The sequence below is a fragment of the Scyliorhinus torazame genome, chromosome 3 (assembly GCF_047496885.1).
Source record: "Scyliorhinus torazame isolate Kashiwa2021f chromosome 3, sScyTor2.1, whole genome shotgun sequence".
Classification (NCBI taxonomy): Eukaryota; Metazoa; Chordata; class Chondrichthyes; order Carcharhiniformes; family Scyliorhinidae; genus Scyliorhinus; species Scyliorhinus torazame.
This window is the reverse complement of record NC_092709.1, coordinates 207,626,494-207,642,266: the sequence shown is the minus strand read 5'-3', so window position 1 is coordinate 207,642,266 and position 15,773 is coordinate 207,626,494. Positions and strand designations below refer to the sequence as shown.

At 48.9% G+C, this 15,773-nt stretch overlaps 1 protein-coding gene across 6 annotated transcripts in view; it reads right to left on the bottom strand.

Moving 5' to 3' along the window:
- Nucleotides 1–15,773, bottom strand: part of cracd (capping protein inhibiting regulator of actin dynamics) — a 389,395-nt gene that overhangs the window by 57,787 nt on the left and 315,835 nt on the right. For 5 of the 6 annotated variants that reach the window (XM_072496811.1, XM_072496816.1, XM_072496813.1 and 2 more), the window contains one exon: nucleotides 1,102–1,179. The exons of the other annotated variant lie outside the window; for it this stretch is intronic. In XM_072496811.1, coding sequence (XP_072352912.1) covers nucleotides 1,102–1,179 — 78 coding nt within the window. The remainder of the gene's footprint in view (nucleotides 1–1,101; nucleotides 1,180–15,773) is intronic. 6 annotated transcript variants of the gene reach the window in all.

The window sequence follows — 15,773 nt, the reverse complement described above, 5'->3', positions numbered from 1 at the left end:
ATCTTTGGCCATGTTCTGCAATCTATCATTATTTCAGTGAAGGGGGCGGGGATCATGGATTGAAGTTCAGTTTCATTGACAGATCAAAAAGCTGGGGCTGGATTCTCCGCAATCGCCGCGATGTCCGCCGACTGGCACCAAAAATGGCATCGCGCCGCCCCAAAGGTGCGGAATTCTCTGCATCTTGAGGGGCCGAGCCCTCACCTTGAGGGGCTAGGCCCGCGCCGGACTGATTTCCGCTCCGCCAGCTGGCGGGAAAGGCCTTTGCCGCGATGCGCATGCGCGGGAGCGTCAGCGGCCGCTCACGGCATCCCCGCGCATGCGCGGTGGAGTGGGTCTCTTCCGCCTCCGCCATAGTGGAGACCATGGCAAAGACGGAAGGAAAAGAGTGCCCCCACGGCACAGGCCCGCCCGCGGATCGGTGGGCCGTGATAACACATAACTTTAGACATATCTCTAAGGTATAGCCCTGACTCAGTCATTTTCTTCATGCTTGCTTCTACCAGACTACTACTGTACTATCATGTGACTCTGCATCATAATATGGGTGGTATTATTTCCCCAGCTCCACCTTAACCCTTGCTATGTGAATACCCTTATATTGCAACTCCATTCTGCATCAGCGTTTCTGGAATGAAGATCCCGCCATTTTAGGACACGTCTTCCCGAGGCAGATGTGGTGAGCTGGGAATTTTCCCGACTCAGGTTACCCAATTCGGGAACGAAAATCCTGGCCACAGTGCTTGACTTGCTGTGTGTTCGTTTATTGATTGATTTACTGTCACGTGTACCGAAGTACAGTGAAAAGTATTTTTCTGTGGCCAAGGGAACGTATACAGTATGTACACAATAGACAAAAAGAATAATTGACAAAGTACATTGACAAATAGTGATTGGTTACAGGGCGGAACAAGGGTCAAACAAAGCACTAGATTTTGATGATCCAATGATTCTATTTCTAGCTAAAATATTGGATAGCCACATTATAGGTATTATAAAATGACGGCAGTTTTGTCAACGCTCCATTATCACATTTATTTCCCAGTTTCCAAGATGTAAATAAATTGGTCAACCATTTTCACGTGATGTTAAACTTGTTACCTGCTCTTCTGCTTCACTTCCTGTTCCACCTATACACAAGGAGTTTAGCCGGTCTAGCCGGTCGGATGGGTCATTGGACTGAAGAAGGGCAAATGAAATGGAAGGGTGAATTAAAAAATGCTGATGGTTATAAAAGTGAAAATAATTACAGAAGATAAAATAGAAAGCTGCATGAAAGCTGCTTAAGTCTGAATGGAAAATGTTGATATTAAACAATGTAACAAAATGTTCTTTGCACTTGTGAAAAAAATTGCAATTTAATCTACAAGGCTAGATTTTAAATTGTGTAGCAATATTCAATTCACCTTATTTCCCTATCATTCCATATAGTCAACAATCACTAAATGACAGAAATGGAATTAGGATTAATTACAAAAATGCAAACCAGGTATAATGATATTAATTTTTAACGGATACTTCAACAGTATTGCAATGCTTAACCTACAGTCCTTACGAACATACGAATAAGGAGCAGGAGTAGGCCATCCGCCCCCCTGGAACAATGCCCCCCATCTCAGCCATTCAATAAGATCATGGCTGAGCTGATTGTAACCTCAACTCCAAATTCCCGCCTACCCACAACAACTTTTGATCTCCTTGTTAGTCAACAATTTATCTACCTCTGTATTAAAAATATTCGATGACTGTCTCCACAGCTCTCTGGGGAAGAGAGTTCTAAAGATTTACAACCCTCTGAGAGAGAAAAAACCCTCATCTCCATCTTAACTGTGTCCCCTAGCTCTGGCCTCTCATCCTGTGAGCATTCACCATGCCAAGCCCCTTTCGAAACTTGTATGTTTCAATAAAATCACCCCTCACTTTTAATCTCCAATGGATACAGGCCCAGCTGGTCCAAATTCTCCTCATAAGTTAACCTTCCCAAATGGCACAGTGGCTAGCACTGCTACCTCACTGCGCCAGGGACCGGGGTTCGATTCCGGCCTCGGGTTACTGTCCATGTGGAGTTTGCACATTCTCCCCTTGTCTGCGTGTGTTTCCTCCAGTTGCTCCGGTTTCCTCCTGTAGCCACCTGGGTTGGCCACTTCCCGACTTAAAATGGAGGTCCACAAAGACTGCAGCGAAATTCAGCCAACACAGGCAAAAACTAGCAAGCGCAAAAAATCCTGTGTATTAGAACTTGCAGAAGCCCAGACAGCACTGAAACTCACAGCCATCTGCATACTAATGAGCGATCCCCGGGAACAATTGAAACATGTAAGGTGAATAAGGCCAACCCAGTCTCTTCGGCGCCAGCAGGAGCCAAGACAAAGGAAGGCCAACGGACACACAGGCACCGCCCAGCGATCAGTGAACCATTCCAGTATTGGAGAAATCGATCCAAGTGATCGGAACGTAGTCCAATCACTTGGAACCAGATACGGGGTCCGCTCCGAACGGCACGAAGCCCCTGGGGACTATAAAGTAGAGTCCCCAAGTTCAAATCGGTCTTCTTGGCAGGGTCACTCAGCAGCGCGAAACAACCCTTGACAGTGACCTGCCTAGCTGCCGCAGCAACCAAGTAAGTCTCCAGTCAACGCACGCTACGAGATAGGTGCTCCTAGCTACCAGTCCATACCAGCTTTTGAATCCTGCAGACTCAGATCGAACAAAAGGCCATTTGTTCCCCTGACCTGGTGGGCCAGTCCGAAAGCTAAGTATAGGCTTTTTAGTGATAGAGATAGCCTAGTAAGTAGAGTTTTATGCATGAGTAGTGATTGACTGTGTATAATAAATGTGTTTTGATTTGAATCTTACTAATTGGTGTGTCGAGTTATTGATCAGTACTTGAACATAAACCTCGTGGCAGTATCATAAAGATACCTGGCGACTCTAGAGCAAAGATTATCGAAACAGAGCAAATTCAGTAAAGACCCAACGGGCACCGAATTAAGAGCCAACCAAAGTTAGCAACATTTACTGGCGACCACGAAGGGACCCAATTTAGAAGTGGCTTAACCACTCCGGGAGAACCCAAAATTTGAATTAGAATCCAATTGGGAACAGAAAAACCACAAGTGTTCAAGCAGTTCTAATCAATCCTCATAATTCGGAAGCGTGTTAATGCATGCGTAACTAACAGGGCTGTAAGGTAAAACTGATAGATTTTTATTGCGAAAATCTGTCGGGAGCTTGTATTCCGGAAAATAGCGAACGCCAGACCTGTGATTACAGCACCGCCTTAGTGCCCCTCATTCCAAATTTTAAAAGAGCATTCAGATAGGAAAAATGGCAATGAAGGCAATGGAACGCCTTATGAACCCCCAGGAATTTGAGATCGCAGCGACCAGCAGCAGAGTAGGACAGTGTCCCATTTGGGAAGAAGAGATCAGAAATTATCTCAAAGGGAAAGGATGGCCCCTTTGGAGTGAATTCTGTGATAATGAGGAAACAGGACCCGGGAGTATAGGACATACTTGGTGGGAGAACCTGTCAGAGATCCATAAGAAAAGCTTAGGGAAAGCTCGCAAGCCAATGGCAATCGTGTCCTGTCTGGCACAGTTGCGAGGCACAGAGGAGGTCGTCCGGACGCTCCGCAAAGAGATAGAAGAGAGACATCGAATGAGCAAGGTCGATGTTAGTGAGATCGAGAGGGAGAATATAGAATTAAGAAGGAAGTTGGTAGCAAAGGACGGAGAGGCGGATGATGCCAAGTGGGCACACCAGTCTTGTCTAGCGCACCTGAGCAGCTTCCAAACCCAATATGAAAAGGCTTATCAGGACACGCAACTTGCAGTCCTGGTAAGAGAAGAGACAGAGAAACAGGTAGATGCATTGCAAAGGCAGTGCAGCGATCTAAAGGCAGCGTTAAGAGCACTCCATGCTGCCACCACGGAGCACAGACAAAGCTCATTAGATCATGCAAAATGCAGGAAGCAGATTGCGGAACTGCAGTCTTTGCTTTCAGTACAAAATGGGTTCCAGAGCACCTTTGGATCCCAATTAGATGAGGAAGACGGCCCTGATTGGCAAGAATTAAATGAAACCGTGCATAGATATGTTCAGGGAACATGTGCGCAAGGAATGCCCCAAAAGAGAAAAGCACGCCAACCCCCCACAGAGCAGATAGATGAGGCACCCATGAATCCAGTAACCACCCACCGCACAGTCCCATCGGAAGGAGACGCGGAATTCCTTTACACCACCTCCTTAACCATGACCCAATTACGGGACGCGTGCGAAAAGATCATACCGTTCCTCCCCACCTCAGACCCCCACCACTTCTTTGCTAGAGTGAAGCAGCAGACGACCATGTACGACCTGGATGAGCGTGAGCAAGTGAAACTCACAGTTTTGAGCTTAGACCCTTCGGTCGTAGCAGCCCATCCCGACCCACAGAATGTAGGAGGAGGCATCCTTGCAGAGATGCACACGGCGATCCTAGATGCGATCGGTTACAACAGAGGTGACCCAGTAGAAGGCCTGAATAAGTGCAGGCAGCAAAAGACAGAACACCCCACAGCGCTTGCTGGACGCCTGTGGATCCATTTTACAGCTGCTTTTTGAACCTTAGAACGCGCCCATTTGTCCCAAGCCAACATGGCCAAGTGGACACACACCCTTATCTCCCATGCCACAGAGGCAGAAAAAAAAGCCTGTACCAATTTTGACCGCTCGGAAGAAGCGCACAATGAAAAATGGGTTTTAAAGAGGTTGTCCCGCACCTGGGAGCAATCTGTCCAAAACAAACCTGCAATTAGGAAACCCGAAGAACAGCAGGCAGAGGCAGATATCCAAGCAGTGAAAGCGCACCAGAACCCCGCATGGGTGATCGAAGGCAGAAACAGCCCCCCACAGAAACCACAGGAGTGTTACAACTGTGGACAATTAGGTCACTTTGCACGAGAATGCAATGCTCCACGAAAGCCGCAGAGAGCCCAGCAGGCAGGCACTCTGAATAATAACAAGACAAAGCCCATACATAGTGTGAGCGCCCGGTCAGACCAGACAGACCTGAATGGAACTGACTGATGGTGTTCGGGCTCCCCCAGTTGGGTCTGTGACACCCTTTGGGATAGGTCCGGACGACCAGTCGTTGCAGCAAAAATACGGGGTCAGCCCATCGAATTTCTCTGGGACACAGGAGGGTCCCGCACCACAATAAATTCCTCCACCCTGTTCCAAAAGGACACGTGGCCCACTACAGTCACTATCACCCTCAGCGGCTTCACAGGCCACTCACAGCAGGGACACATCACAACCCCTGTACCCATTCAAATTGGCAATATTACGACAAAACAACCCATAGTTTTGGTCGATCTGCACCACACAGCAGAACACATTTTGGGCACTGATTTCATGAACTCCCACAACCTTTCATTTGATTCAGTAAACCAATCTGTCTGGAAAATGACAAAGTCAGCAAGAGCCCCCGCAACGCTCACAGTAGGTGAGTATGCAAACAAGATTAGTGCAGTCGGCGATTTTTGGTTTGACCCGACCACGATTAGTGCAGACAAACAGGTTAGGGCAGTCCTTCAGAAAAACAGGACCGCATTTGGAAGTCATAAACATGACTGTGGCAGGATGGCTGGTTTGGTTCAAATAATAGAACCTGACCCTAGACCCCAGAAGCAATACGGATTTCCCCAAGAGGCAGAGGGAGAAATCTCAAAGGTTATTGACAGCTTATTAGAACAAGGCGTACTTAGATTGGTAGCCTCTACTAATAATGCCCCGATTTGGCCAGTGAGAAAGCCCGATGGATCATGGCGACTGACCATCGATTACCGGGAACTCAACAAAGTCACCCCGCAGCAGCACCCATGGTAGCCACAAGTCCCGAGACCATGCTTAAGCAGGGACTCAACTCACGATATTTTACGGTTTTGGACATCAGTAACGGACTCTGGTCCATTCCATTGGCAAAAGCGTGCCAGTACAAATTTGCCTTCACTATTAAAGGTCAGCAGTACACGTGGATACGCCTTCCACAAGGATTCCACAACTTTTTTTCTTTGTTCTTTAAGATTGTAGTTTAGTCGGGCAGCATGGTCGGCATGGGCTTGGAGGGCCGAAGGGACTGTTCCTGTGCTGCACTTTTCTTTGTTCTTTGTTCTTTGTAACGCCCTCTCCATTTTCTCGCCCCGAATGTCTGGTCCAGTATGTGGACGATCTATTACTGCAGCCAGACACCAAGGCAGAGCACATCGAGCTTCTGGCCGAACTCTTGGAAGTCCTACAGCAGATTGGTTGTAAAGTAAACCCCAAGAAAGCCCAACTTTTGAAAGACAAAGTGGTATATTTGGGAACGATTATCACACATGGTAAACGCGAGATCGAGCATAAAAGAATTGACTCGATTGTCAAATTGCCCCTTCCCCAGAATGTTTCAGCCCTCCGGTCATTTTTAGGACTGGTTGGCTACTGCCGAAACCATATTACAAACAAAGAACAAAGAAATGTACAGCACAGGAACAGGCCCTTCGGCCCTCCAAGCCCGTGCCGACCATGCTGCCCGACTAAACTACAATCTCCTACACTTCCTGGGTCCGTATCCCTCTATTCCCATCCTATTCATATATTTGTCAAGATGCCCCTTAAATGTCCCTATCGTCCCTGCTTCCACTACCTCCTCCGGTAGCGAGTTCCAGGCACCCACTACCCTCTGCGTAAAAAACTTGCCTCGTACATCTACTAAAGAACAAAGAAATCTACTAAAGAACAAAGAAAAAGAAGAACAAAGAACAAAGATATTGACGGTTTCGCCACCAAGGCAGCACCCCTCTCGGAACTCCTAAAGAAAGGAGCCCTTGGGAATGACTTCCGCAGCACACGGATGCTGTAGATGCCTTAAAGCGTGCACTCATTGCAGGCCCCGCACTACAGGTTCCAGACCCGCTTTCCCCCTATGCTATAGAGATAGCTAGCACAGAGCGTACCCTTTCGGCCGTGCTCCTCTAGGAACGGCACAAACAATTAAGACCCGTGGCTTACGCCTCCAGAGTTTTAGATCCTGGGGAACAGGGATTTAGGCCTGTGAAAGGCACCTGGTCGCAGTTTTCTGGGCAGTCCAATATTTCTCGTACATCATCGGCTAAACCCCATCACAATCCTCACGGAACACACCCCCACCCAACTTTTACTAGACGGATGACTTAAGGACGGTACAGTAAGCCAGATTAGAGCAGCCAGATGGACCCTTCTTTTGCAAGGACGGGACATCACTGTTAAAAGGACAAAGACCCACACTTTCCTAGCCGACAACCTTCAGTACCCAGGCACCCCCCACGAATGTGAAATCATCTCACCGCACCACAACACAAAAACACCCCCAGAAAGATAAGTAGTTCACCCCAGAGCCCCCAGCCCACAGACACATGCGCACCCCTTAGGATTTATGTGGATGGTTCTTCCACCGTATTAGACGGGAAGCGCATTACAGGATCGGCATCTATGTCGAGGACGCGCAGGGACGCGTCCTAGAAGAAATCTCCTTAAAACTACCAGGACACTTAGGCGCGCAGGCGGCAGAACTAGCAGCCATTGCGTACTTTGTTCACCCAGATTCCTTCCCCAGCCCAGCAGACATATATTCGGACAGCCTCTATGTCTGTAACAGCCTCACAGAATTCCTACCTCTGTGGAAAGCAAGGGGATTTATTTCCGCAGACGGAAAACCCCTCCCTTCAGCCCCATTGCTCCGGCACATTTTAGATAAAGCACAGGACGGGATTTTTGGCATCATTAAAGTCCGAATTCACCAACTTTCCTCCCCACCTGGAAATGTAAAAGCCGACGCAATGGCTAAAGCAGGTTCCAGGCACGGATATTTTTGGCCACCCCCCGAAAGCGCCCCAGTGAATGCAGTTCAGGTCTCGCAGACTAATACTGAGGATTTAACGCAGGCCCAGAAGCAAGACAGTAATCTCAGGGAGATTTTAAAAGGAAGCTTTCCAGCCCCATACGATAGGTTTCAAAATGCACTGACCACACATGACGGTGTGATCCTAAAATACACCCTTTATGTGGTTCCTGAACAGGACAGGAATCAGCTTATTTGTTTGTTCCATGACAGTCATGGGCATCAGGGAATTGACCCCACTACAGCCCACCTCAGGCAGCTCTGTTGGTGGCCGAATTTAAAGGAAGACGTCACGCACTACGTTGAAAATTGCCTTATCTGTGCCCAGAACAATCTGGACAGATACGCAAAGCAAGCTCAGCTTAGCCACACCCGCCCCGTTAATGGCCCCTGGACTAACCTCCAGATTGATTTTATAGGACCATTGCCCCCTTCCAGGAATGGTTACAAGTATGTCTTAGTCGTTACAGACACATTTACAAAATGGGTAGAAGCATAATCTGACCAAGGTTCCCATTTTATGGGACGTGTCATGAAGAACGTCCTCACGATATATGGCATTACCCAAAAATTCCACATCGCATACCACCCCCAGTCCAGTGGTATCATGGTGCGAATGAATCGGACCCTAAAGGCAACCCTCAGAAAAATGGTCCAACAAAACAGCACCGCTTGGGATTCAGTCCTCCCTTTTGCATTAATGTTTTACGTAACACCGTTTCAACCTCCACAGGTTACACCCCACACACTCTCATGACCGGACCCCCCATGAAAGGCACAGAATTTTTATTAGGAATTGACTTGACCAGCCCCGAAGTGACGGCCCTCACGCACGAGAACACAGTAAAACAATTAGTGGATAATGTAAAAACGGCTCAGCTAGCAGCCGCAGTAAGATTAGGCACAAGGAGGAAACAGAGCAAGGCCTGTTTCGACAAGACAGTGCACGCAACTGAGTTTGAGGTAGGACAGCAGGTCATGCTCTCCATTTACAACGCCAGCACGTTCCTGTCACCCAAGTATTCGGGTCCGTACTCCGTTGCGGACAAAGTAAGCCCCTCCATGTATAAAATTAAGTACCCCAACGGGAAGACAGCATGGTTCCATATTAACCAGTTCAAGGCATATGGCTCGCAGTCTAACCACACACACCACGTCATGCTCGACGCAGCAGACCACGCACCGCCCACAGCCCACATATCCCCACCCTCCCCCAACACGCCCACCCTATCCACGGACTCGACCTCGACTCCACCCCCGAACTCTAGACTCCGCTCCGGAATGCCCACAGACAGCAGCAGCAGCGACAGCGACTGTGACACAGGCAACAGCCACAGCACGCCTCCCTACTATCCCCATGCAACAGGACCCACACCCAGCGAATCTGAACACGATTCGAGTGATCCCTTCCTGATCACATTCCTCAACAAACCCCACCAAAGACCACCGCCCTACGATGACGACTCTGTCCCCACAGAATTAGATACAACTTTTTGGCACCGTGACAATTCAAACAGGCTCGTCTGAAACGACGAGATGGACCCTAAGTCACACCATGCAGCTTTATCAACCCTCATCCATTCCAGAGTGTGGCATCCGGGAGAAGAGGATGACTTTGAGTCTGACTCCCAAAATGAGAACCCCTTTGCAACCCTGTTCGCAACTGATAACTGAGGTGTCCAGATGATGTTTTAAAAAGGAACCGCTTGGGAGAAAACGGTGTCCTTTCTGATGGAACCTGCAGCATGTTGTTCAATGTTTGTTTGTTAGTGTTATATGTTGTTTGTAAACTCGGAAGTTCCACAGCCACACGCCATATTTGTCGGCAGAAACCTGTGAAAACTTGCCAGCATGCTTATTGGCAGAAACCGCTGAGAGCTTGCCAGCCCCCGTTCATAACTGCTCTTCTGGTTCGACGGTAGAACCTTTACAGCAACCCCCCACGATGACTACATTTTTGCCCGTTCTTGCCGGTTGCTCAGGCAGTGGAGAAATGGCATTGGTCTCCGCTCTGCCTGAGGGCCCCCCTCTGGTCAGCTATATTCGGGTAGAGCACATACGGCATTGATCACCGTCCTACCCGGGGATTCCATCCAAATCTTACCCGCCGCGGCCCATACGCACCCCATTTTGGCTCATTATGTTCAAAATTCTTTTTGTTTGGTTTTGGCAACCTATGGTTGCTTCCCTCTGCTACTTACATCCTCAAACACTAGGATGGTAAATGACACAGGCTGCGAGACGGCTCGCAGTACGGCAGTATGTTCTTAGATGTCTTGTCCGAATATTCGTTTTTTTAAAAAAAATGAGGGAGTCACACATGGTGACCAATTATAAAGGGAAATTGGCACTAAAAGAAGATATGCTAACATTCAAGATATTACATAAGATAGTAACAGATATTATGCTTGAGTCCATAGCACTACGGAACCTCAGGAACTCAAAAGGAAGAAAAAGAAGACAGAAAGACGGAAAGATGAAGACAACCTTCATGTTCACCTGGATCTTAGCGGGGATCCCTTCAGTTGCGCGCGGATGCTATCCTCCTGACCCCTACCACACAGGCGGTGAATGATTCCCACCCCTACCATACACTACACCCTGAGATAGTTACTGACATCCCGACCTGGTGTGACAAGTTTCTAACCTGGTATTCACTATCGTACGTAATCGAATCCCTCCTAGTATTGGCAATATTCTGCACCATCGTGCAGACTATCCGCATGAGAAAATGGCGAAGGAGAGCCTACCGCTCTAGCACCCCGGTATACAGGATGAGATCCCCTATTTTCGGTCTACAATAAAGGACATCTGTTCGGCGTCATTTTGTTCAATAAAGGCATGTAAACCTTCTGTGCTTGACTGCCAAGCCAGACAAACTTGTGTTGCTGCTATTTGTAAATTTAAAGTGTTGTAGATTATTTTTGATTGTTTGAGTGAGGATAGTTTATTGAGGATAGTTAGAGGTACCGTTTTTTTAAATGTTGTAATGCATGTCCCTGTTGTGACATAGCGCCACTTAGAATTGTTAGTTAAAATTTTTTATACATAGTTATGGTCAGTGTAGAGGCCATGGAAAGAGTGCTCGCTGGGTCAGGAAGAGAAGACAACGCAGTTATGTGATCCTTCACGCTTCGCTTTCGGGATCACAAGGAGGGGGTGTAGCCACCTGGGTTGGCCACTTCCCGACTTAAAATGGAGGTCCGCAAAGACTGCAGGGAAATTCAGCCAACACAGGCAAAAACTAGCAAGTGCAAAAAATCCTGTGTATTAGAACTTGCAGAAGCCCAGACAGCACTGAAACTCACAGCCATCTGCATACAAATGAGCGATCCCCAGGAACAATTGAAACATGTAAGGTGAATAAGGCCAAGCCAGACTCCTCGGCGCCAGCAGAAGCCAAGACAAAGGCCAACGGACACTTAGGGACCGCCTAGCGATCAGGGAACGGCTCCAGTATTGGAGAAATCGATCCAAGTGATCAGAACGTAGCCCCCCCACCCCGCCCCCTGGGAGACTGATCCCCCTGACCCTCCCGCCCCCCGCGAGACTGATCGACCCCCGCGCCCCCCATGGAGACTGATCCCCCCCCCAGGGAAACTGATCCCTACCCCCGCCCCCCCCCCCCGGGAGACTGTTCCCCCCCCCCTCCCCCCCAAGGATGGCCACCGCAGCCGCGACGCCGAGCTCCCGCCGGGTGGAACCATACGAAAACCAGGCCGGCAGGAACTCGGCCGGTCGACTGCAAGAATCACCGCGGGGGTGTCCTTCAATGGTCCCCGACCAGCACCGCGTCGACCGCGCGCGCGTGACTGGTGGCGAATCTCCGGTCGCCAGAGATTGCGCGTAGGCGTCGCGGGTCTGACACCTCATTCTCCGCTCCCGCACCGCAATCATGATAGCGGCGCGGGGGCCCGGAGAATCCCGGCCAAGACTTTTGATAAGCAAGGGGGTCAAAGGTTTTCGTCGGCAGGTGGGAATATGGGGTTGAATTTACAATCAGATCAGCCATGATCTCATTGAATGGTGGAAAGAGCACCCTACCCAAGCCCACAACTCCCCCTAGCCCCGTAACCCAGTAACCCCACCCAACCTTTTTAGACACTAAGGGCAATTTAGCATGGCCAATCCACCAAACCTGCACATCTTTGGACTGTGGGAAAAAATCGAACACTCGGAGGAAACCCACGCAAACACAGGGAGAACGTGCAGACTCCGCACAGACAGTGACCCAAGCCGGGACTCTGGAGCTGTGAAGCAACTGTGCTAGCCACATGCTACTGTGCCGCCCGCAAGTTCAAAGAGAAGCTGAGAAACAGTTGCTGAAGTCATACAGCCTGAGTTCCTATCTGGGTCTGACAGGAGTAGGAGCTTTTCTTTGAAGCAGTGTCAAGAGATCTCCCCTTCAAGTGCAGCACGGTGGCACAGTGGGTTAGCCCTGCAGCCTCACAGTGCAGGTCCCAGGTTCGATCCCGGCTCTGGGTCACTGTCCGTGTGGAGTCTGCAGTGGGTTTCGCCCCCACAACCCAAAGATGTGCAGGGTAGGTGGATTGGCCACTCTTTTAAAGTCCATCAACAAAACAGAAGAAAGGAAAACAAACTGAGGGAAAAAGCAAAAAACACCAGATAGAAGGAAGACTCAGCGAGTGTGTCATGTGAATATGCTTAAAAGGTACTTTGAAAGGGAAGGAGAGAAAAAGGAGGAGGTTTTCATGATTCTAACTCAAAGTAACCAACCAAATCCAGATGACTGTGAATTTGACATGCCTCAAATTAAATTGGAAAATGAGGATGTTCTTAAAAATTGGGATAAATTGTTGAGTTGGCTTCCAGAGGAAAAACAAACTGACCTGAAAGAGTTACTGATATCATATGGGCAAGTTTGAGAAGATAAATTGGGAAGTACTAAAATGGCTATACATGGGGCAGGGTTTTCCGACCCCCTGCCTGGTCGGAGAATCGGCGGGAGGGGCAGTGTGAATCCCGCCCCCGCCGGCTGCCGAATTCTCCGGCGTCAGAGATTTGGTGGGGGCGGGAATCGCAGCGCGCCGGTCGGCGGGCTCTCCCCGGTGATTATCCGGCACGTGATGGGCCGAAGTCCCGCCCGTTGTATGCAGGTCCCGCCGGCGTAAATTGGAGTTGGTCCCTTACCAGCGGGACATGGCGGTGCGGGTGGGCTCCAGAGTCGTCAGGGGGGGGGTGCTGGGCAATCTGGCCCCAGGGGACGCCTCCACGGTGGCCTGGTCCACCTTCGGGGCCCCCCGATCCGTGGGCGGGCCTTTGCCGTGGGGGCACTCTATTCCTACACGCCAGCCGTGTAAGCCTCCGCGATGGCCGGCGTGAAGGTGAATCCCCGCCTGCGCATGCGCGGGGATGACGTGACGCTCCCGCACATGTGCGGACCCGTACCGGCCTGAGGAGTCCCTTCGGCCCTGGCTGGCGCGGCACCAAATGCCTTCCACGCCGGCCAGCGGTGCGCAAACCATTCCGCCGCAGGCCTAGCCCCTGACGGTGCGGAGGATTCTGCACCTTTGGGGCGGCCTGACGTCGGAGTGGATCCGCCACTCCACTGCGCCATTTCTGCCCGCCCCGCCGATTCCCGGAGAATCCTGCCCATGATGTAGATGTGGGAAATGCTGTTCCAATCAAACAACATCCATATAGACTTAACCCTTTAAAATTGGCAAAGGTTAACAAAGAGATTGAGAGTATGCTTAAAAATGGCATAATTGAAGTGGGTTGCAGCCAATGGAGCTCACCCATAGTGATGGTACCTAGACCAGACGGTACCCAACGGTTGTGTGTGGACTGTAGAAAGGTTAATGCAGTTACAAGAGCGGTCTCTTATCCTATCCCACATTTGGAGGATTGCATTGAGAAAGTGGGACAATCAGCTTTTATTTCCAAACTGGATTTACTTAAAGGTTACTGGCAGGTACCTTTATCCAAAAGGACGAAGGAGATTTCAGCTTTTGTGACTCTAGATGGTATATACCAATTCAAAGTTATACCATTTGGCATGAAAAAGGCACCAGCCACATTTCAACGGTTAACTAACAAAGTTGTTTCAGGATTATCCAATTGTGCGGTATACATCGACGATCTGGTAATTTTCAGCCAGATATGGACAGAACGCTTGAAACATCTGATGGAGTTATTCGATCGACTTCAGGAGGCGGGTTTGATGATAAACATAGCCAAAAGTGAATTTGGAAAAGCCCAAGTCACTTTTCTTGGCCATACAATCGGGCAGGGTCGTATGGTCACAAGGGATGGGAAACCAACAGTTATTGAGGAGTTTTCACTACCCTCAAGACGAAGGGAAATAATGCTATTTCTTGGCATGAGTGGATTTGATCGAATATTTGTGCAAATGTTTTTGTAGCATGATTGCTCCACTGATGGACTTGCTGAAGACACGTCAAAAATTTAAGTGAACAGTGGACTTTCAACAGGCATTTGACTGCCTGAAAGCTGTGATAACCAATGCTCCTGTGTTGGAGAATTACAAGGGACTCTGCAATCAGATTGAACTAAAGTATCTGACTTTAAAGAGAAATGCCGAGGCATAGAGAAATGGATGGATCGTGCAGAGACCTTCTTGTTTAAAGAGACAGTCAATTTCTTAAAGTACCTTTAAGAAATTGGTGTTTACTACTGCAGTGATGTCAGAGAGTGGGTGGAGCTGGGCTGTCTTTTTAAAATATTCCTTTATTCTCCTCCTTTTTCACATTCTCTCCCAAATTTACACCCACCAACAATAAACAATAATCAGTAACAACTATGTCAATCCCCATATCAATAACAACAATCCCATCCTCCCACCAAACCCCAAACATTAGCCTGCAAATTCACACAAACAAATGACAAAAAGGAATCAGGAATCACCCATAGTCACCATCAACACACACCACCCCCCTCCCCCCAGCCCTCCCACCCACCTACCCCAACTAATGTTCGATGTTATCCAGTTCTTGAAAGTGCATGATGAATAATGCCCATGAATTGTAGAACCCCTCCGTCCTTCCCCTCAGTTCAAACTTAACCTTCTCAAGAGTCAAGAATTCCAATAAGTCCCCGCCACACCAGGGCACAGGGTGGAGAGGCTGCTCTCCATTCCATCAGGATTCACTTTCAGGTGATCAACGAGGCGAAGGCTACAATATCTGCCTCCGCACCCGTTTCCAACCCTGAATATAGCCACCCAGAATATAGCCACCCGGGGGCCTGGGTCCAATGTCACGTGCACCACTTTAGAGATTACCCTAAAAATCTCCTTCCAGTACTCCTCTCGCTTTGGACAGGACCAAAACATATGAACGTGATTAGCCCCCCCCCCCACACACACACACACAATGTTCACACACATCTTCTACCCCTTCAAAGAATCGGCTCATCCTCGCCCTCGTGAGGTGTGCTCTGTATACCACCTTCAGCTGTATCAGCCCCAACCTCGCGCACGAGGTGGAGGCATTCACTCTCCAGAGCATTTCACACCAGGACCCCTCCTCCATATCCTCTCCCAACTCTTCCTCCCACTTTGCTTTGATCCCTTCCAATTGTGCCTTCTCCTCTTCCAAAATAGCTCCGTAAACCGCCGACACTACCCCCTTCTCCAGTTCCCCTGTCGTCAGCACCTCCTCCAGCAAAAAAAGAGATCTCCCCTTCACAAGGAACATCTCTGTAAAGCAAGTATTCCTCTGTGCCATTGGTAGTTAAAATGGGTTGAGAACTGTTTTTTTAAGTGGGAATAGAGATAGCAATTAAGGGTATCATATTCACTGTATTGAGTAGCATTGCGTAAGGGATAACTGAGAGCTATTTTCTCGTGTGATGTTAAAGATATTTTAATACTTTGTTAGTAATAAGG